This window comes from Podarcis erhardii, assembly GCF_964252035.2.
Source record: "Podarcis erhardii genome assembly, chromosome: 9".
NCBI lineage: Eukaryota > Metazoa > Chordata > Lepidosauria > Squamata > Lacertidae > Podarcis > Podarcis erhardii.
Genome location: NC_138512.1, coordinates 62,263,220 through 62,286,598, shown reverse-complemented (window position 1 = coordinate 62,286,598; position 23,379 = coordinate 62,263,220). Strand labels below are relative to the sequence as shown.

Genomic DNA, 23,379 nt, shown 5'->3' with positions numbered 1-23,379 from the left:
AATATTGGTGTGGGGGGAGCATGTGGTGGTGTCGTCTGATTACTGTAGGATCCTGGTTTTACTTTTAAACAGAGCAGGTGTGTGAGCTGCATTTTTCTAATTCAAAATCTACTGCTAAGTTGCAAGTTATTTCTTGATATTTTTTTTCTGGGGGGGGGTCATCCCACTACTCCAATAAATATATCTAGTTCTAAGATCCTGTTACCATATGGCAGTACAATTTTACTACGGCGGTGGGGGGCATGCCACAGCACCCAGTTTCAAAGTTTACTTTTCCAGTGTCAGTCACTTGCTCGGGGTTATAAAAGCTCAAGATTTATTGAAGTTTCCATCAAACACCTCTCAAGCACTTTCAGATTATTTAAAATTTATTTCCAGTAAACTTCTGTCAGGCAGCAATCCTATTTTGCAGCTGCTGTTCTCCTGTGTGTGCTGCTGTCTTTCTCATTTTGCCTTCATGCCTCCAGGGTCAGAATGCTTTAGCCCTGAAACGGAGCCATGGATGGAACCATAATCTTTTCACTTTTGCCCCTTCCTGCTTTTAGGGCTGTTAGCTGTTTCAAGCAAGAGCATAGCAGAACACAGAAGCCCCTTCTTTCCATTTGATGCCAGAAGACCTGTGCAGGCCACACTGTAGTTCTGAGCCTACGTAAGGCTGTGATTTTAGCCCATGTGTGTTCACACTTTTCTCAGCAGCCATTGAGTTTGGAGACATGCTGAGTTTTAAGGATGCCACAACTTGAAACAGATCTTCAATTAACCACCCAACTATACCACCTTTAACACACACGTTTTCAAGGCAGTAGAAAAACTCATTAACTTAAATTACATAATTCTTAGACTAAACGTGCCCCCAAAGCACATTTCTAATTAATTTGGTGTAATCAGCGTGGCCACTTCTGATGATATCTCAGTCATAGTAAGACTTGTACTCTTGTTTTTCTGTAACATGTGTCTTTTTTATCCTTTAAAATGCTTTGACAGATGATTCCAGTGTTCCAGAAACCCCTGAAGCAAAAAGGACAACACAATCATCTTTTTTTAAGTGTCAGAAAGATGTTATTGAATTGTCATCAGAAAGTGAAGAAGAAGTGGCACCAAAATACTCCCGTATAAAGCAATTTGCTGCTCCCAGGAAGGATGTGATTATTATGTAAGTCTTAGTAATGCCTATTTATTTATACATATAAATTCCCTTATTGATACTCATAAATTGATATTAAGTCCATATTTCTGATTACTACTTTCTTACAAGCAAATATTTGTGTGGGGGGGGGGGGTTCGGTATAAAAAACAATAAAGCTTGTTATCATTAACTCCATGAGAGCTCCTAAATAGGTTTCATTTCATTGCATGTTTAATTTGTATACCACCTTTCTTTATTGCAATACACAAGGCAGTTTACAAGCCAAAGAAGCAACAAAATATACAAAATCTATTTTACGACTGTCTGATCCAACGCATATGTCATAATAAGAAATATGGCTTAAAATAAACAGCTTTATCAAACAGCATGAAACTATTAATCCCATGGTCATGGGTTTGAGCCCCACATTGGGCCAAAGAGTCCTGTGTCGCACAGGGTTGTACTAGATGATCCTTGAGAGCCAGATGACACTGGAGAGCCAGTGTGGTGTAGTGGTTAAGAGCAGTGGACTCATAATCTGGTGAACCGAGTTCGCGTCCCCACTCCTCCACATGCAGCTGCTGGGTGACCTTGGGCTAGTCACACTTCTCTGAAGTCTCTCAGCCTCACTCACCTAACAGAGTGTTTGTTGTGGGGGAGGAAGGGAAAGGAGATTGTTAACCTCTTTGAGACTCCTTAGGAAAGCGGGATATCAAATCCAAACTCTTCTTCTTGTGGTCCCTTCCGACTCTGTGATTCTATTCTATTCTATTCTATTCTATTCTATTCTATTCTGTAATAAAGCAATATTCAGTATTCCATTAGAATCTAATAGTGCACAATAAAATTGACTCTCAAAATACCAGCAAATAATTAAACAGAAATTCACTCTCAACAATAACAATAAATCCTTACTAAATTATGATCAATAAAAATTACAGTACTTAAAAATACCACAATAGAGTTTAAAAGAATTAAGTAACAAGGTTACATAACTTGTAAAATGATTAATCCCTCCCCACCCCACCAGCTCCTCTCTTTCTAATTGCTTTGCTGATCTTCAAGCCATGCCCTGGGGGCAAGGAAGCTGTTGGACAGATGAACTTGATTGAGGATGGAGGAGGAGGGTCTTTTGCCCTTCTTCACACTTCTAGCCAGAGGAGCTGGCAGGGCACTGAGGTAGCTGTTTAAACGAGATGGAGTAGCAGGTGTTATGACTACTCACATCTCCATGCCTCTCTTGGGAGCAACCCCGTATAAGGTGGCCTTACAGGTTACTATGACATTGAGAATTCTGGTGCCTTGGAACTGAAGGCCTGAGGGAAGGCAGTAGCGGGCAGGATGGATTGATAAGTAAATCAATCAATCCATCTAGGTTAGAACTATCCACTGAAGAAAATGAATGTTCATAGTAAGTCCAAAATTCATTCCATTTTCACCAAGTTTACCATTTCGTTAGCCAAAGACTGTAGGCCCAAGAACATATATTATTTACTTATTAAATTGGTATGCCAGCATTGATCTCAGGGCAGTTCACAGCATAAAAATACATGAAAACAAAACACATAATAAAAACATAAATAAAACAATCACCCCCTCGCACACCAGCATAATGACAAACTGCCCACTCAAAAGGGTTGGTTGGATTGTAATATAATGATCTAAGGTACTGCAACATTACTATTTAACATATACAGTGGTACCTCGGGTTACATACGCTTCAGGTTGCATACGCTTCAGGTTACAGACTCTGCTAACCCAGAAATATTACCTCGGGTTAAGAACTTTGCTTCAGGATGAGAACAGAAATCGTGCTCCGGCAGCAAAACGGCAGCAGCAAGAGGCCCCATTAGCTAAAGTGGTGTTTCAGGTTAAGAACAGTTTTAGGTTAAGAACGGACTTCCGGAACAAATTAAGTTCTTAACCCGAGGTATCACTGTATTCAATAAAGTTCATAGAGTTAAAAAGAAGTGAATCTCAGTTATTGAAACAAGCATTATTTATTTTAAAATCTCTCCTGATTATAGATGCATTCCTCCTTCAATCTGAATTTTAAATGCATCCATTGTTTTTAACTATGAAAAATAATTCTTGGTATCATTAAATAAATTCTCAAAAAATACTTTTTTATATGATACATGGAGCATTTTTTATTGTTTCCATAGAGCTTTCTTTAATTATGTACTTACTTTTTATGATCTTTAATTACACAGCATCTTCAAGAAAAAGTTATTATAAATGACAACAACTTGATAATTAGATGAGCATTTTAACATGCCCTCAGGCATTCGGTTTTATAAAAAGATTTGGAAGATAATGTATTATGAGTTAAGTTTTCAAATAAATGAATGGAGTTTTGAAACTACTTTTTATCTCTTGTAATTAATGCATTTAATTCCTTTTCCCAAGGCAACGTTAAGGCAAATTAACAAGTGTTTAACACCTCTTGAAAAGGGCTGCTTCATTTCACTGTGGTCAGGTGTTGCGGTTCAGAATCAACTTCCTAGCTGAGTGTGTAAACTAGATGGTATTCGATAAGGCCTTATTTCTCTTTGTTAATAATTCTGTTATTGCTCAAGTGTACTTGAGTGACTCCTGTAAAGTATTTGCTGTGCTCATGAGATAGAGAAAACGAACTTCTCAGTCAATAACCAGGCCTTCCTAGCGTGTTCAGAACCTTTTTTTGTTGAACAAAGGAACTAACCTAATCTTTGTAAATAGCTAGTCACTTATGGCCATTAAGTGGAGCCACTTACGGAAGCATTAGGTGCTTCCAGTCCACATAATTATTGTCAGCCCACAGAAGCATTTCTTTTGTTGATCAGAGTCTGCTCAGTCTATGCAGGGTAGCCAGTATGATGCTGTTGATCTCCCAGTTTCCATTAGCCCTGGCCAAACTTGGTCAAGGATGATGGGAATTATAGTCTATAACAACATCTGGTCAATACCACATTGGATATTCCTGTACAACCACTTTTGTGTGTGTGACAGACGCATATACATATTGTCTTGGAATTCTTGTATCAACTGTGCTGTACAACTTATGTGATTTTTAAGAGCTTCGCTGTATACCTATGGAATCTTATAAGCTATTCTAAAGCAGCAATGCTGCAGCAAGCAAAGGCTCTAACAGCTCAGACAGCTGCTTGTGGCTGGAAAGCCAAACAGGATGTGTGTGACTGCTGCCATGGAAACAAAGGGGCAGTCCATTCTCCTTATTGAGCACAGGATGTGAGCTCTGTGTGTGTCATATGACCTGTACAGGATGTACATGGGTGGAGTTTTGGTTTTCTCTCTGTTTGTTGAAGAGAGCAGACATCTTTTACTGTATGACTGCTATAGATAGGAATAAAAGCAATGTAGAAACATTTCTGTCTGAGTCTGATTCCCCTCCCTGGGGATATGCAGGGAGGAGAAGGAGGAGAAGCAGTTGGTGTGTTTTTCTCACAGCCTGAGGAAAATCGCCGGAACGGACCTCGTGTTGTTTTTCCTGCCGGGAGTCGCCGGAGGGAGGTCAAAGGAATTCAGCCGGTGCCTGCAGATAGGCACATACCTCTGACCGAGCCTGAATTCTAACAATCCACACACTCTCTTGAGTAGATGTAACCTTAAAAGCCAGTAGGGTTGGAATACAGAAACATTGGCACAGAACAATGTAGAATATAGATAAATTAGTTTTGACAATCTTTTCGAGATTTCTTAGATGCAACTCAGAATGTTCAGGGATGGGTAATGTTGCATGGGGTAACTGGCAATTTTCTTGAAAGCTACTTTGACATCAGAAAGGCATAATCTTAGAAAATTAGGTTTCACCTTCTTACAGAGAAAATGTTGCATCTGCTGCAGCAGAATACTCCAGAGAGGAATGCAGATAAATTCCCTAGACAGAAACGTATAAACAGCTCCTGTGTTGGGTTAGTTTTTATGATAAGGCTAGAGCTAATTGCTTGCTTTCCCAAGGCTCTTGACAGGGCAGCTGGTTTTAAAAGTTAGATTCCAAAGGAGTAGCCCTATCAGTCTTTTTGCAGTAAAAAACAATGAAGAGTGTTGTGCACCTTAAAGACCAGTTTTAAGATGGTATACCCGTTCAGAGATTACAGTTCACTCAATCAGATGTGTCCATGAAATCCTATGACATAATAAATTTGCTGTTATTCCTACCAGTGCTACTGTGTTTATATATTTATAGAAAATGCAATACTACGGTGCTTGACTAAAATGGTGTAAATATTTTTACCATGCACGACAGCTCAGAGCCTTCAGATAGTGAAGAAGATGAAGGCAAGCCATCAAAATCTGTTAAGGAAAATGAAGAAGAGGAGGAAGAGGAAGAGGATCTGAACTATTGCAAACTCCAAACACTAAAGGAACTCTTTCCACAAAAAAGTGACCAAGAGTTATTACAAGTACAGTAATATACTTTTGAATTGTTAGCTAATTTGAAAGGAGCACCAGTCATAAAATATTGTGAAGAATGAATTACAATATTTAGTCTTAAAGCAGTGTTAGTGTACACTTGGAAGTGAGCTACTTACTCTCACCTTCTCACTCATTCTCTCACACACTGTGACTCGGGGAGTTCTGTTTTCAAATCTTGCATTTTCTGTGAACAGAGTACCGTATTTTTCGCCCTATAGGACGCACCGTCCCATAAGGCGCACCTAGTTTTTTGGGGGGGAAATAAAGGGAAAAAAATTATTTCCCCCCAGGCGCGGGGTTGGGGCGGGGAGCGCTCCCGCTGCTTGCGGAGAGGTCCGCGAAGCCTGGAGCGCTGAGCTCAGCGCGCGCAGGCTTCGGCATGCAGGCAACTCTCCGCAAGCAGCGGGAGCGCTCCCGCTGCTTGTGGAGCGGTCCGCGAAGCCTGCATTTGTCCCATAGAACGCACACACATTTCCCCTTCATTTTTGGAGGGGAAAAAGTGTGTCCTATAGGGCGAAAAATACGGTAGGTAATCTTGGATAGGCAACTCTTCTATATATAGTAGTCTGAGAACTTAGTCTCTTATACTATCTACCTTTCATGAGTTCATTCGTATTAGTATGTATGCTCTTGCCATTTTGTCCTATAAAGTGTGATTCCCCCCCCCCCCAGGGCACATAAAAATGATTAGAAATGCAATCCATAAAATAATAGCTTAAGTAAATGTTATTTAAGTAGAAGCTTAAAGGCTTGCTGAGGTGGTCCATGGAAAGCTCTTTGAGACTCATAGCAGCATATAATCATTAAATAGTGCCAGTGAAAGAATTGTAGAGTGGGCATGCAGAATGTAGCAGCTTCCTGAGAATCTCTGCTTTCCCTCTTAAACAAGTTTTTGACCCATTGTGACTGTCATGATGCAGTTGAAATAATGTGGGCAATGTCTCCTAGCAGCTCAGAAGGCAAATGGATTTCCAGTGGACTACAGTGCATTGCATAACTCCTCTCCCTTTATCAGTAGCAAGTTTTCCCAATTTGCATAAATTGTATGGATTGCAGAATTCATATTTTTTGGGGTGGACAATTTGAATACAGAAGAACTTTCAAAAACCATGCATAGGATTTCACTGTAAATTCTTCAGAATATAATTGAAATTCCTCTAATTTTAATAAAGAAATGTTTGTTGACTTTTTTGTCCTTTCTCTCGCTCTCTCTTTCTCTCTCTCTAGCTGATATCATCAACTGCTACAATGGATGAAGCTATAGCTGAAGGCTTGAAGTTGAATGAGGAAGGTAAGAAGTACTGGTACTTTCTGTTAATAGTTTCCAAGCAGTTTTTTACCTAGCACTTAGCACTTGGCTGGCACAGAAAATGCTATGCAATTCCTTTTTGTTTTAACCACTCTAAATAATTTGATGTCATCTGCAAATACGGATGCCCAACTAGTTACCCTTAACCCTAGATTATTTATGATCAAGTTGCAAAGCACTGGTGCCCATACCATCTTTGCCCATACCCATCTTTGGGGACCTAACTGTCTAAGGCCCTTCATTGCTGATTCATAAATTCAGATATAATTCCATCTACAAAGCATTTCTATGCCTAATTTTGCATATGTTCACATGAATATTGCTTAAGTTCCATTTTGTGTACTCCATTTGCTTCATATTATCAGGATCAGTTTGAAGGCTGGGTATTGGCAAATGCAGTGGTGATCTCACTTGTGATAGCTTACAGATAAGTTGGTATCAGCTGTGGAAGTCAGTTCTACTGAAGTTAAGGGGACTTGGAACACATTCTTGCACATATTAACTCAAGTGTAAGAATTATCTACATAGTATGGTCTTGGAATTTGGCTACAAGTTATTTCAACTGTACATCTCTTGCATGTCTCAAAATGGCATTTCTTTCCTTGTTTGTTTTTGCTCCTTGGCTTCCCCTTCCATCCAATTTTCATTTTTTAAAAAACTGAAATTTTACATCTTTTTATAGCCTCTCAAATGTATATCTTTTTTAACAGCAAACTTTTGTGAAAAACATTTCGGCTAGTCGTCCTGTGTATAAAATAATAGACATGAAGAAACATGCCTGAACATAAGGGCATGATTCCTTTGATTCTGAGCAAGTTTTAAAAGAAGGAGGAATTTCTGAACATCTGCTATTTTTTTTGTCTCAGTGGGTTTGTGTGTGTGTGTTTGGTGGATGGGTGGGAGAGAAAAAACTGGCAAAATTTTATTTATTTTATTTCTTATGAACTGCCAACTCATAACAAAAATGTTAGTATACAATAAAATTTCTACATTTTTTACTGTTTGGTTAATTTGAAGTAAAAAAACAGTTTTTGGTTTTGATTAAAGGGCATTTAGATTAATTGCTAAGCAACAAAGTGCTTTGATACTGGACTGCAAGAAGTTGCCAATTTTTTAAAAATCCCCTTTTTAATTTCAAAAGGCAGCTCTCGCAAAAGGAAACTTGAGGAAAGTGCCAACGATGGTACTGAAGATGAGGATGACCAAAATACGAAAAAGAAAAAGCTTGATCCTGTAAGTAGCTGGTTGTAACTTCCTTTACATACAGAACCCCAAACTAGCACTCGTTGAGTAAACACCTTGTCAAGATTTTCCATGTGTACTCAGTTCCTGAGCTAATTATTTATGAGATGAGTGCTAGAGCATTGGAAATTAAACGTTCTCCTAATCATATCTCTTTCATACACTGAATTTTCTGTATTTAATGCATGACTTGGTAGCCACATGTCCGAGTTAGTTCACAGGGGGGAAATCACAGATGTTTGGGCAGCTCCAATTCCTCTAAGCCATTTTGTGTGGCCTCTAACCGCTTTCTTTCTAAATACACAGATGAAGTTTTCAAACCTTAAGTGTGCTGAAAATAATCTTGATGAAGACATTAATCCATATCTGGCTACAATAAGTGCTGCTGATGAATCTGGAGGTTTAGCTGTATCTGCTACACCAGGGATAGGGTACCTTTTTTCAGTCTGAGCACCATGTTACTTTATGGGCAGTCTGCCAGGGGCCACATTCTGGTAATTGAGGAAGAGTGAGCAGTGCAGCAAGTGTAAATTTTTAACATTTGTACAGTAGGCAATGTCTGAGAAACACTCATACACTCTTCTCTATTCGCTACCCAGGCAAGTAAAAGGCATTATCAGATTTGAAGGACATTTCCAACCACACAAACACTTGAAGGAAGGTGTGAAGCAGGACTAGTTGGGGGGGGGGGAGGTTGGGGCAAAGTTGTGAAGGACAGTTAGGAAGGCTTGCAGGGGGCTGCCTTTCGCCCCCAAGCCTGAGGTTTCTCACCCATGGACCACACACAATTGTGGTTCCTTCAAGTTGCCTTTTTCATTCAGTGGGCAAGTGTGTTGTCTAGTTAGTGGCGTAGGATAAGTCTAAAATAAATGAATCTTTTCTGAACTGTAGTTGCAGAGTCCTGAGAATCAATGGGAAAAGCGTGAAAATCTAGTAAGCAAACTGCACAAAGAATTTCCCAGCTTGGATAAAGAGGTATGTTACATTCAGCCAAAAATGTGTTGTATATAACCCTCTTACAAAAATTAGTCCACATTCTAGTTACTGTTATTAGCTCTCTTCCCTTTACATAGGAATTTGGAATTGTGTAAAAGAGATGAAGTGACTTGATCACGAGTACTTTTTTTTTTAGGATACTCCATTCCATTTTCCCCTATCCCCAGTTTTCCATTATCCTCCCCCCCTTCAGATACTCAGTGCTCATCAACCCTCCCTTTAAGCCAGTGATGGCCAAACTTGGCCCTCCAGCTGTTTTGCGACTACAATTCCCATCATCCCTGACCACTGGTCCTGTTAGCTAGGGATGATGGGAGTTGTAGACCCAAAACAGCTGGAGGGCCAAGTTTGGCCATCACTGCTTTAAGCTTTTCTAAAGTCTTTCGTACCTCTGCCAACATTGGGATTATCCCAAGCCTGCTGAAACTTTCTTCTTCTACATGAATAGTGTCATATTTGCTACATAAGGGTAGACACTTGGGAGAATGGATTTATTGTTAGTGTAAATATATAATAGTATGTGTAATAACTGAGCAATCTAGGAATAGATTGAGCAGTCAGTCCACATTATGAGATAGAATAGACAGTTAATATTACAGTAGAAGATAGTGTTGTAAAGAAATAATCTGAGGCATTCTTGAATTTGGAGTTAGTGATCTGGAGTACTTTCAGCTTTAATTGTTGGATAAAATGTAAAGGTAAAGAGCAATTTTGTACTGGGCAGTAGTAGCCACAATGTATATTGTATGTTCTCATAGTTGCTGAAAATGAGAAGGTTCCTTGATTGTCTTCTTTGTTTTTATCTGCATAGATGTTTGTCTAGTTGTGATAATACATTGATATTCATAGGCTGTTAATTCTGTGACTATATAGGATTTCTGCTTACTGTTTCTTAAATAGGAGCTGAGAGATGTACTTCGGGAACACAACTGGATATTTCAGGAAGCTTTTGAATCTTTAAAAGTATTCATGGAAGATCATGAGGGTAAAGAGTATTTCGTTTTCATACACACACCCACCCACACACATACACACACCCACACACACACCCATATAGGCTTTATCATCCCAAGGAGTTACATGTCCTGTTGTAAGTAATATGTGAAATATTTTTAAATGACCAAGTCAGATGCTGATATAAGAATATATCTTTTATTATCAATTATTCTGTGATGGAGTAAAAGTTGAGGAATTCTAAGTGATGTAAGGCTTAAGTGACAATTGTGGGCAGAACTATTGCAATGTATTTTCAATCCTGCAATCTCTTACCATTTGGTGAGAGCCTTGTGGATGTATGCTTAAGGTCTTCCTAGACCAGGCATCCCCACACTCGGCCCGCCAGGTGTTTTGGGACTACAATTCCCATCATCCCTGACCACTGGTCCTGTTAGCTAGGGATGATGGGAGTTGTAGTCCCAAAACATCTGGAGGGCCGAGTTTAGGGATGCCTGTCCTAGACAGACTTCAGAAATTGCTGTTCCTGCTTGCAGTCTCTCACTCATGTCAAGCAACACTCTGAAATGTTCTCTGATGTCCCACAAATGACTTCAGGAGAGGCTTTAGTGATGGAGGTTCTGCTATGCAACGAAGAGCCCAAAATGATATGAGCAGAAGCAACTTAGCAGCATTGCTCTCTTCCCTGCCATTCTTTCTGTTTCTTTCCTTTTCTTCATGTTTTCCTCCCCAACTAGGGATCTAAGATTGGGAAGGGTCACAGCTCAATGGCAGCACACATGCTTTTCATATAGAAGGTCCCAGATTCAATTCCTGGCATCTTCGGGTAGGGAATAAAACAGATTCCTGTCTGGAACTCTGGAGGGCTGCTGCCAGCCAGTGTAGACTGTACTGAGCTAGATGGACCAGTGGTCTGACTTACTATCAGGCAGCAACCTTTGTCCCTAAGAGTGGAGCTGCAGTGTAAGCTTTCTGCATATTTCAACTAGCCACCTTCATCCTGCATTAATGTCATTGTACTGCTGCTATTACAATTAAAATATTTTAGATTGTAAACTGATGGAAGGAACCTGTCTAATTCTTTGTAGAATACTTAATAGAGACTGCCATACCGCACTGCCAAGAAGGATGCAACATTTTTCACATCCTCCCTTTCTTGATTGTTACTAAGCACTACTTCTGACATTCAGATGTACTGTTTCCAGAGCTTTCAAGTCAGTCTTGTTGGTGATCGCTGATGCCATTTAAGTAGACTTTCATATCCCTGCTAGAGAGCTGCCATATACTGCTGCTGCCACCAGCTTCTTCCCAGCCTTTTGGTTCTACCAACATATTCTCTGCTTGATTTTTTTAAAAAAACACCATCAGCAGATCAAATTGCTAGAAAAGCAACAACAATGAAAATGACTGCAATTTGTTGTTTGTTCTAGAATATACTTTGCAGTTACTAGTTGAATTAGAGCTTTTTTTGTTGTCTGATTTTGTGTTCAAAGCTGATTATTTTAGTTTTGGAGGCATCTTCAAAAATAGTACAGTGATTTCATAATGACCTCTGCTTATTGACTTCTGCTCCATTTACACATTGGGGTTTTCCTTCCCTCCCCTTCAGACTCCTGTAGTAATAATAAAAATAATTGATTTATACCCTGCCCATCTGGTTGGGTTTCCCCAGCCACTCTGGGCGACTTCCAACAAAATATTTAAAATACAATAAAACACCAAACATTAAAAACTTCCCTAAACAGGACTGCCTTCAGGTGTCTTCGAGTCAGATAGTTGTTTATTTCCTTGACATCTGATGGGAGGGCATTCCACAGGGCAGGTGCCACTATTGAGAAGGCCTGGTTCTCTGTAACATCACTTCTCGCTGTGAGGAAACAGCCAGAAGACCCTTGGAGCTGGACCTCAGTGTCCGGGCTGAACGATGGGGGTGGAGACACTCCTTCAGGTATACTGAGCTGAGGCCGTTTAGGGCATTTAAGGTCAGCGCCAACACTTTGAATTGTGCTCAGAAACATACTGGGAGCCAATGTAGGTCTTTCAGGACCGGTGTTATGTGTTTTTGGCATGGGAAGCTGTACAGGAAGGCTTGTGTGGGCAAGGGTACCTTCTGCTTGAGCTAGAGGACCTTGGGATCCAAGCCCATGTGATGCTTCCAAATAAATGTGTTTGCATTCCAAGCCTAGGCCAATATCCAGAAGGACCTTATATACATGTGCAAGTGCTTTCATGTGTGTCTCTCCTCCCTGCTCTGTGTTAGAGGTAGCTCCCGAAGTTCCCCTAGGACAGTTTTGGGAACCACAGTGATTTTCTCATGGCTCAGCACCTTTGTAAATCAGATCATGTTTTATATAAATAAAATGTTTTGGTTTATAGTAATGCGCTTAAAATAGTAAATTTATGTACCGAGAAAGTGTTTGGGAAAGAGGCTAGGCTTGAGCATCTTGATTATAAGTGTCTGGAAGATAATTGCAAATAACAAGAGAAATACTGGAACAAATTCGTTTATTTCCTGCCTTTCTGCTTGTCACTGGCTGGTTGAACTATGTAAAATGTCAGTATCCTGGACCCTAATTGTTACCGCAGGTGCTGTGGCTGCTTCAGCTGCTGCATTTCTGCAGTAGCCATGGGAAGTGTTCTATAACAACCAGAAATGGGTAGTACCAGATATTTTTTGTACTATGGGCGTGGGGCATCTCATCTCCTAAGCACTTTAACAATTTGAAACTGCTGGCTTATTCCAGCAGCAGGGGACTTAGGAATGTCCTGTGATGAACAGTGATGTTCAATGCTCCCTCAAGTTCTCACATGTTACTGCTGGTGTTCTGCTTGCTTCTCTTTTTAAAAAATGCATTACTAACACTTCATTAAATAGAGGCATAATATTTTAGGTACCTTATAAAATGATGAGCACATTTAAAAGCTGAGGCCAGGATCCAAATACTTGCTTGTGTGAACACAGGAACTTGTAGCAGCCTAGTAGAATTTTTCATTTCAGCAGCATACTTACACACCTTACTCTCCATCATCCCCACAAACACACAATGTCACAAAGTCCTGTCATTTTTAAAAGCAGTTTGCCATATGTGTGAGGAGCTGCTCTTTGAGAAGTACAAGTCGAAAAGCTTCTTATAGCTCACCGTTTTTGTCCTGACCTTGCTACATTAGAACACACTACATTATCTATTCTGGCATCTGCAAAAAGACTCCTTTAACTTTTATTTTAAGTTTTGTGTGAACTGAATTAATTGCTGTGACTCCATAGTGGGTGTTCCACAATACACATTACCAACTTTTATTTAGGAATATATGTGCTTGTTATATTTGTAAGCCATCCATATAACATAGTTCCCTAGGGTGGTTTATAGACCTATTAGAAATAAAAAAGCAGCCCACAGTTTAAACAGTAAAAACAATTATAATTAATACAAATTAGAGCAGGGAAACCTAGAGAACCAGCTTAGACATAGCAGCTAAAACTATTTAAAACTGTCAAAAAGATAATTTGGTTCAAGAGTCTAAAAGAACCAGATAAAAGTAGCCTTTGTAATTAAAAAGTCTAGAAGAACAAAAAGATAAGCCTCTCTAGGCACAGCGTAAGAGGAGGTGAGCTGTCTGAAAAATACCCTTTTCAACTTCTGTTGTTAAATATAACAATGTACTGCTACTTGCATTCCATTTACTTCTAATAAAAGTCTTTAATGTACACTTATACTGTAATAATAGGTGAAATAGCTAAGCTGACTTTCCTAACAAGGCTAAAATACAAATCCCTTTTATTATGGAACTATTTACTGTTTTACAGTGAATTCTTCTAATATAATTGAATTATTTAACTCTCCTTTAAGCAATATTTCTTACAACTATGAAATACTAGAAAGTGTAGCAAGATATTTAGTTACATGACAGCTCAAACTATGTCTTCTCAGAAGTAAGTCCTATTTAATTCAGTGGGGCTAGGATTTTGGAAATAAGTTACCTTATTTCCAAAAGAACTGAATTTGAGATACTGAAAATGTTTCATGACTAAGATGTCTTTAAAAGTACAGAATTGCAAAAAGTGTTTTAAATAAGCAATACAGGCATGTTTTACTGTTGCTGAATGTGTCGTCATTACATTAAAACAGATTTGGGTACAAAATAACACTTCTTGCTTAAAACTATTAACAGGTGTTCTGTTCTGCAAGACATTAGTGAAAAGCAATGGCTGTTTAATGTCCTGATTTAACCAGTTAATATTTATTTAGAGCTTGAGAAGAAAATGTCTGTTACTCCACCTGTATGTGATACTAACAATAATATTTAAGCTTTTAAATGGGATTGTGCAATGTTCTGTTATGATTGTCAGATATCGGAGCAGCACAATGCAGTCATGGGAATAGTGCCAAATATTGGATAAAATGTTATTGAGTAAGGAAATGGAAGCTTATTCCATAAAGTAGGCACTGGTTCTGTGCAGCTCTCCCCCCCCCCATCATTACTGTCTTCTTGTAAGTTCTCTCTGTGTTTGTTTGTTTTTAATGCATATACAGATACCCAATACCCCTCCAAAAGTGAAGTTTCAAATGGAAAGGGGGTCTCCGTTAATAACAGCCATTATCGCCAGAATGACACTAATGTGAAGCTCAAAGAGAAATCCTCCACACGAACTGAGAACGGCTTCAGAAAGAAAGATAAAAAGAAAAAAATCTGGAGTACTAAAAGGGACTCTCAAGATTTGGAGTACGAGTCTGCTTCGGAAGCTGGCAGCTCCCTTGATGAGGACTACGGTGGTAGTGATGATGTGATGGAGGATGGTTACAAAACTAAAATTCTTAGTTTCCTGCAAGATGCTTCACTGGGTGAACTCACTTTGATCCCCCAGTGCTCTCAGAAAAAGGCTCAGAAGATAGTAGAGCTCCGTCCCTTTAATAGTTGGGAAGCTCTGGTAAGTCTGCATTCATTCTTTAAAAAATATATATATACAGCAGGTAATATAGTCAAGGATGCCTTAAATCCAAAAAGACATAGATGGGTGGCCTTTTCCTGATTAGGCTAAAACACTATGCTCATTCTAAGCCAATAGCATTTCAAATAGTGTCAGATGACCTAATTTTGAATGAATTAAGGGGTGATTTTCCTGAAAAACCCAAGCTGATTGGCTGGCAACACTGTCACTCACTCTTGAGCACCGAAACTTGGTTCATTTCACTGTAGAAGAAGAATTTAGAGCTTTCATTTGGGAAGCTGTTGTTTGCTAGCCTGTTCTGATCTGCTGCAGCCGAGAAACCATGCAGAAGGCAAGAATGTGGCAGTATTTCTGCTGCAACTACTTCAGAGAATCAGCAACCGACTTCCAGGGTTGCTCCATGATTGAAGATGCCAGGATGGATATTTTAAGCTTCACTGACGAAACGGTTCCTTTGATGATTTTTCAGGTGGTTGTTCCTCCTTTTAAATCTTTATGCTCTGTCTTTTTAACACTGGTTTTATTAGCTGAGCAATGTGGCCATTTTATGGAGTGCTATAGCTTACAGTTTTCAAAAGCAATGTCAGAAAACCTTGACATAGGAAAGGAAAGAATAAAACCTAGCTAATGGTGAGTACTTGGTACGGTTTCCCAGTCATTGGACTATTTATTTTTCAAATGTTTGCTATAATTGTGTGCTTCAAGCTATGTATGTTCCAGGAAAGTGAATAGCCTCTAGCCAGAGCAGTCTGATTTTGTGTTTGAAAATGCTAATAATTCAGAAGAAAAGTTGTGGAATTACAGTATTTTTAACTTTGTGATTTCTGTTTGATGTGGTTTTAGAGAAATAGTAGTAAATGGGCCCTTTTGACAGTTAGGTGTTGTACCGACTGTATTTTTTAAAGTAGTATTCTCAGGTGGGGGGGGGGAGTTGATGGGAATTGCATTTATATGTATATGTTCAGTTTTGTTTTGATTTGATTTTAAAAGACCCCTATTATATATGCTGCGTGCTAGTGCTATATATGCTAGTGGTCTTTTAAAATAATGGTGCATTTCATCATTAGTTCCTAGGATGACTTGGTTAAGTTTTCAAACTTTTATATTTTAAAGAGTGTACGTAAATTCACAGAAGTGCAGCTTTACTGAAATGCTGCTCCGGAGACTGTTTTGCCTGAAGCCTTTGACTTTGAACAGAACATCTGTCTGTTCTGAAACATGTCGAGCTTCGCCGAGACAGATTCTTTGCAAAAGTAATTGCTAAAGGGCTGCCATCCTCTGAAATAGTTCCATACAATTAAGCTGTGTGGGCCTGTTTGTATTAAACAATCCCTTTCATAAGAGCTCTTTGTCAGCACCCGGAGAGCTGCATAGTTGCTGTAACTACATGCCCACAGTTTTAATAAAATGCAGCAAATTGGAGAGCTTGAAAGTTTGAAGGAGTAGCTTTTAAATGTGCTTAAGGCCGACTCTGCAGAGCAGGCCAAACGTTTTTGCTACTAAGTAGTAATGCTATCTTGAAACATGTTTAATTCTAGCTTTATTTTGCTGAATGCAAAAGGTAACCAAATAGTTTTAGTCTACATCCAAAAGGCACATGTTAGAAGTATTTTATTTTATTTGTGTTTCCATATTTAGTCCATGTTTTTAAAATTTGCATGCTTCCTTCATAGTCTGAAATACCTTAATTCATGGAAACTGTAAATTTAGATTAGGCTTCTTTAATCTGTGTGTAAAATCATGAATTTAATTAGTGGGAAATGTGCCTAATTAGTGGCAAAGTCATTATTTACTTTATTTTTTTTAACCAAAAAATTAGGTTTAAAATTGGGGCTCATCTTATCCACGGTAGTGCTGAGGGGTATTTTCCTAATTTAGAGTCCCCAAAAATAGGGAGTGTCTTATACATGGGGGTGTTTTATACATGGAAAAATATGGTAAATATGTTGGGTTATATCCAAATTTCCTTTCCTCCAACAGAAGGGTTCTCTCCTGAGGAAGAACACCTTTGTGTGCAGGTCATTTTGCCTGCTTATACTCTTATATAAAGAAGATGTGTCTAAAATTTGTGAAAGGGTATTAGTGCTTATTACAGAGTAGTGGGGACCTCATCTGAACTATTTATAATTATGTGTAGCTTATTTTACTCTTCCGGGGGAGGGGGGGGAGAAAGCATGAAGTCTGTGAAACTAGTGTGTATATTGTTACTCTCCCCCCCAAAAAAACACCTAATGGAAAATGTGAAACTTTTTCTGTTAGACAATATGCATGCAAGATCCAGTTCTCCGTAACAGTCCGGCAATCACAGGTTAAAATGAAATGTGTATACAGAGACCTTAGTTCTGCAGATCCCATTGGAAAGAATAGAACTTGGCTAAATTGAGGGCTTGATTCAAAGACTTCAGAGACATACACAAGCTTTGGGAAGTATTGACCTCAAGCTACCTATAGGTTGGGGTGCTGCAGCTTGGCAGTAGATGCATTGCATGCAGAAGGTCCCCAAGCTGAATTATCTTACATCTTCAGTTGAATAATAATAGTAAGAGAGAAACCTTGGAAGAACCAATGGCATTCAGAAAGGGCAACAGATCTGTGCAGGGGGTAGATGGGTGGAGGCAGCCAGGTACATTTGCCCCAGAACTCAGAGGGCTAAGCTGGCAAGGGGACCCGCCAGGGACTGGCTGCCTTTTTTGTTTTGTTTATAACATTACTCTAATTAAGACTGCTGCCCTGGGCCTCCGACAACCTCTGCACTTAACTATAGACATATGAAACTGACCTAAACCAAGTCGGATCATCTTGTCCAGTACTGCCCCAGAGGCCCCTGCTGAGGTTTTCTAGGTCTTTTGGTAGTGGGACTTTAAAATGCTGAATTGTATCCAGATTGCAGTTGTACTTATCAAATGGACAAACCTAAGCAGCTTTTGCATAAACTGCTTATCATATTGTTCATGAGGCTCAAGTTGGAAAACAGCTGAAGGTTCTTCTTGTTGTAACTTGGAAACAGATGTTAACAATCTGACATGAAACAAAATGGGTGGTTTTTATAGCAGATGGTTTCACTTGAGGTGCATTATTTAAAGATTATAAGTTTTATCTTTATGCCAACCTGAGCTTTAGGCATCTAGAATAATTAATAGAATTTTTAATCTCCTGTTTAAAATAACTTTGTGGGTTTTTTTTAAACAAACAAACAAACAAACACGCTTTTCTACTCCTGGTGGTTCAGTGTTGTTTAAATTTCAAAGTATTCTGTTGATGTTTAAACTTACTTTCAAAAAGACTTCACCACAACAGCCAAATCAAGCTACCGTGAATGTACAGAAATGCACTTTTCAAACAAGGTGTTCCTTTCTAATGGAAATTAGTGCCAAATAGATTAGTCAGAAATTTAAGACTTCTGCACTGTTTGCTTGCTTGCTTGCTTGCTTGCTTGCTTGTTTGCTTGCTTGCTGGGAGTTCTTGATAGGTATCACTCTTTTAATATTCTTCTCCCATCTGGCTCAATCTATCTCATTTTATTTATTTTTATAAGAAAACTTTTAGCCACCCTTCATCATGCATGCTAGGGTGGGTTACAGTACAGTAAAACAACTGTACAAGTAAAGCAAATTCAACACAGCTTCCAAAGACACAAAAATACTGGGTTTTATATAATAAAGCCATCCTCCTAGTACAGGGGTTTCTCCCCACATGTCCCCATACCTCCCCTTGCAAATCTACTTGTGGTGGTTGAAGAAAACCACAGAACAAATGTGAGGGGGAGTGAGGGAGAGAGAAGAATTACAAATGAAGCAACTTCTTTGGATACAACCCAATGAATCACAATTTCGATGCCTTACTTGCAGCTGTAACACCCCCCCCCCCCAAAAAAAAAGCGCCTGGGCAAACCAATGTGCCAAAAGAACAGAAGTGTCAGTGCCATTATGCATCTGCAGGAGGATATTCCACTGTCAGGGTGCCAACATAGAAAATGTATTTGTCCTAATGGTGGGGCAATGAGAAGGGCCTCCCATGATACGATACGATACGATAATCTTTATTGTCATTGTCCCATACAGAACAACGAAATTGAAAAAATCTACTTCAGACATTCAAAAACCAACAAGCCTGCTATCCCAGCCTGGTTAACCCCCTAGAATCTCTGATACCCCATAATTAAATACAGCATTTTGTGTCGGCTATAAACCCTGACTCCTCTCCATGGAGCACTCAGTCACAGCGTCTGCATGTGCCACCATCTTGCATACTTCTTGCATCTTGCATGAAGAGTACCTGTAGGCCAGGCTTCCTCAGACTTGGCCCTCCAGATGTTTTTGAGACTACAGTTCCCATCATCCCTTGCCACTGGTCCTTCTAGCTGGGGGTGATGGGAGTTGAAGGCCAAAAACATCTGGAAGGCAGAGTTTGAGGAAGCCTGCTGTGGGCTAATGCAGAGAGAGTTGGTCATTCAAGGATTTGGGTGTTCTACCACCTCATTCTGCCACAAGTGTAGACTATGCCATGCTTTTTTAGTACAAAGGAGTTCCTTTTTAGCTCATGTTGATTCTTCAGAATGCTTTGAATGGGCTTTATAAGCAAGCCATGGTTGTGAAGCAATCCTCGCAAAGCAAAATAAAACAAAAATACCTTCTCATTTTACACATTATGCATGAGATTAAGATGCTGTATTGTACTCATTTGCAATAGTGAGCCCGACAAAAGGCTATTATAGCTTTGGGATTAGGAAAATATTAGCTTGTTTTTCATTCTGTTCCTCATATCCTTAAATTACTTCCCTGTCTAAACAAGTATGGAGGGTGGTTCTCTGCTGCTAGAGGCAGTCTTAGAACTGTAGCCAGATCTGTGACAAGTATTGTCCATGTTGATTATCTTGACACTGAAAGGGCCTCCCTCATGCAAGGGAGATGCAGGAACATGAAGGCCGTAACTAGTCATGTCTGTCTTATGCCACAACAACCCACATTGCAAACTGGTGGCACAGCCTTCAGCAGATCAGAGAGGCCATCTACAAATACTTGGAAGGCTTGAGTCAAAGACTAAACTTCTTGGATGCAGCATTGAATAGCATTAACTTTTTGTTGCTTCTGCATCACACTGTTGACTCATATCAAGTTTGTGGTCTACTAAGACCTTTTGTTCCTTTTCACATGTTGTTGTTGTTGTTTAGTCGTTTAGTCGTGTCCGACTCTTCGTGACCCCATGGACCAGAGCACGCCAGGCACTCCTGTTTTCCACTACCTCCCGCAGTTTGGTCAGACATGTGTTTTCACATGTACTACTGGCAAACCCAGTTCCCCATATTTTATTTGTTCAGCTGGTTCTTCCTGCCTAAGTGTAGAACCATACATTTTTCCCTATTGAAATTCATTCTGATAATTTGGGCCCAGTCCTCCAATCTGTTAAAGTAATCTTGAATCCTTATTCTGTCTTCTGTGGCTTTAGCTACCCCTCCCAGATTGGTATCGGCTACAAATTAAATGAGCATCTCCTCAGTTCCTTCAGCCGAATCATTTATATGGACGTTGAAGAACAACAGAACCCTGCAGTACTCCACTTGTCACTTTTTTCCAGGATCATGAGGAACCATAATAATAATAATAACAATAAGAAGAAGAAGTTTTATTTATATCCTGCCCTCCCCAGCTGAAGCTGGGCTCAGGGCGGCTAACAACAATCAAAATAATCCAACGATTCTAAAAACATTTCATTATAAAAATTAATTAAAATCAAATTGATGGCAACCATTAAGCAAAATTCTGTGCAGATTACCAGAGGAGGGGGGTCAGGCTGCACCCTGACCAAAGGCCTGGTGGAACAGCTCTGTCTTGCAGGCCCTGCGGAAAGATGTCAAATGAACTCTTTGGGTTTAGTCAGTCAACTAGCTACAAATCCACCTAACAGTTACCTCACCCAGCCCACATTTTACCAGCTTCTCCACAAAAGCAGGATTTTGTCAAAAGCCTCACTGAAATCAAGATACACTAGAAAGAACAGAAGCTGATTTGTTTAAGTATCTAATGCTATATTTCAAAAATATATGAGTAGGTGCAAAAATTATACCCCGTTATACTTTCAGTAGCACATTAATTCTGTTTCTTGTAATTGAGAGAGATTGTTTTGAAGGTCTTTTTTGTGTGGATAAAGATCCTTCATCTCTCATTTGGAGTTCAGCCAGGCACAATAAATAAAAGCGTACACACTTTTTTTTAAAGTATAGTACAGCAATTTCAATGTAGTCCAGCTTATCTTTAGCTCTGTCTTGCCCTCTGCTGTTGAAACATGGATTTTCAGTTTTCTTACAATGCTCTAAACGTGATCACTAAAAATGATATTGGTGTCAAAAAATTGAGTGGGTTGGAGCCTTTCCATGAACAGAAGAAAACTCTGAAACAATGGATGCACCTGCAAGAGAAAGAGGGGGAGGAGGCAACTTTTTCTCTTGCAGCCCCTCAATAGCTACACTGTCCTGGAACAGCTTTTTAAGGAGCTGCAGAAATAGAGAAAGAGACAGAAGTGGCCTGTGTGTGGAACTGCATCAATGCAACCCCATATTTTTGTGCTTCTTGATGTGAGATAGCTCACCCTAAAAATGCATGAAAAATTTCTGATTATATACACAATGAATGGGATTCAACTAAGTTTTACTTGGATTGTACCCATTGAAATTAAGTTACGAGGTCCCCTAATTTAAGTGGTTCTACTCTGAGTAAAAATTAGTTGAATACCACCCATTCATATTTTGTGTGGGCAAGAAAATGGAGATAACATGCTATTCCAGTTTTGGTTTTTTAATGAAGCCAAAGGCGATCTGACAGTCATCCAAACACCACCCTTCTAACCTCAACGTTGCCTGTTTTTCCTTTGTCTCAATCTCAAGCATTTTTAAGATGGCAGCTGAGTTTTCCATCTTCACATTGCCTTTTCCTACTGAGAAGGAACTCTTTCAATGTAGGAGGGTTGCTGGGACAAAATATCAAAGTAATAAAAATGTGTTCACTGATAAGTAAATCTTCATAAGCTTTAGATGTATGCCTACCATTGCAATTTTAATTAATGAATATCATGGTATTTTGGAAGAATAATTGAGTAATTTGGGGCACCAAACTACATTTGAGTTTCTTCAGGCTCAGTTTGATTTTGCTGTCTTTATGTTGAAGTAATGCCTTGCTCTCTGCACCCCCCCCCCATGATCTCTCATAGTTCACAAAAATGTGCAAGACCAATGGGTTGTCAGAAGATATTATATGGAACTGCAAAATATTACTAAGAGAGAGAGCCGTCGTGTTACAGCTAATGAACAAATGTGAAGAGATCTCAAATAAACTGACCAAACAAGTGACGAGGATCACTGGAGATAGTGGTAGCGGATGGAACATTGATCAGCCTTCCATTCTGAATTCAAGGTTGGTAGGATTGCTCTTAAGTGAATGTTACATAAGTACCATAAAAGAAAGGTGTATGTAATAGTTGCTAGAAGTTTGGGTTCCAAATCCTCGAAGTCTAGATGAGGAGACTGGTTTTGAAAAATGGCCAGCATCATGTTGCCCTATCCATATGAAGCAAAACCACTACTCTCATTCTCTCTCCTTGTGAAAATTGCATGTTTTGGAATAGCTAGTCCAGAGGTCCCCAACCTTTTGGCAAGTATCTTTGGTAATCAAAACTGTCATGAGCACCACTAAATAGCTATTTCACAGAAGAAGAAAACTAGTGATGCTTAGAACCCCCTCCCTAATGGGCGGAATACACATTCACATCCCAAATGAAAGACAGACAAAAAAAAAAACCAAAAAAAAAAAAAAAAACAAGCCACCCAAATAACATAAAAGCTCCAAATACCTTATTTTAAAAAGTACTGTACTACATTTCTGGTAAACATCAGGTCATTAGGTTTGAGTTTCCATGAGTGTTAATGGTGCATTTTCTTCTTTATTATCAGCATGGAGCTTAAGCCTTATCAGAAGATTGGTTTAAATTGGCTAGCACTTTTGCACAAGCATTCGCTAAATGGCATATTAGCTGACGAAATGGTAAGTTGACATTATTATCACTTCAACTAGTCATTAAATTTATAACTGCATGGCCAGTGTTAGCAAATTATCTGAGGCTGGCCTTAGCTAACTAGGAAGACTGATCTAATAGAATAGGAAATGGTAAGGTTTGCTTCTGCTACTCAGTAGCGAAGTGTTTAGTAGGAGAAACTAGGTTGTGGCCTGCTACACAGTTTTCCAATAGTTTTAATAGCTGAGCCGTTACAAATGAATCAGGATGTGTTGACAGTAGCAATCATACATGCACATGGTTGGGCATCGGAGAGAAAGATCTTCATGCTGTTCTAGAAGGAAAATGAGGAAAGAAATTCTTTGCTGCCCCAAAATGATT

The 23,379-nt window shown here is 39.3% G+C and overlaps 1 protein-coding gene across 3 annotated transcripts in view; it reads left to right on the top strand.

Annotated features, from left to right (window-relative positions):
- SMARCAD1 (SNF2 related chromatin remodeling ATPase with DExD box 1) overlaps positions 1-23,379 on the top strand; it is a 47,062-nt gene that overhangs the window by 12,926 nt on the left and 10,757 nt on the right. For 2 of the 3 annotated variants that reach the window (XM_081876682.1, XM_081876683.1), the window contains exons 3-11: positions 985-1,153; positions 5,376-5,532; positions 6,773-6,836; positions 7,996-8,087; positions 8,988-9,071; positions 9,993-10,077; positions 14,579-14,973; positions 22,198-22,400; positions 22,937-23,027. In XM_081876682.1, coding sequence (XP_081732808.1) covers positions 985-1,153; positions 5,376-5,532; positions 6,773-6,836; positions 7,996-8,087; positions 8,988-9,071; positions 9,993-10,077; positions 14,579-14,973; positions 22,198-22,400; positions 22,937-23,027 — 1,340 coding nt within the window. Of the gene's footprint in view, positions 1-984; positions 1,154-5,375; positions 5,533-6,772; positions 6,837-7,995; positions 8,088-8,987; positions 9,072-9,992; positions 10,078-14,578; positions 14,974-15,230; positions 15,625-22,197; positions 22,401-22,936; positions 23,028-23,379 lie in introns of those variants that run through there. The other variant, XM_081876684.1, reaches the window with a different exon arrangement.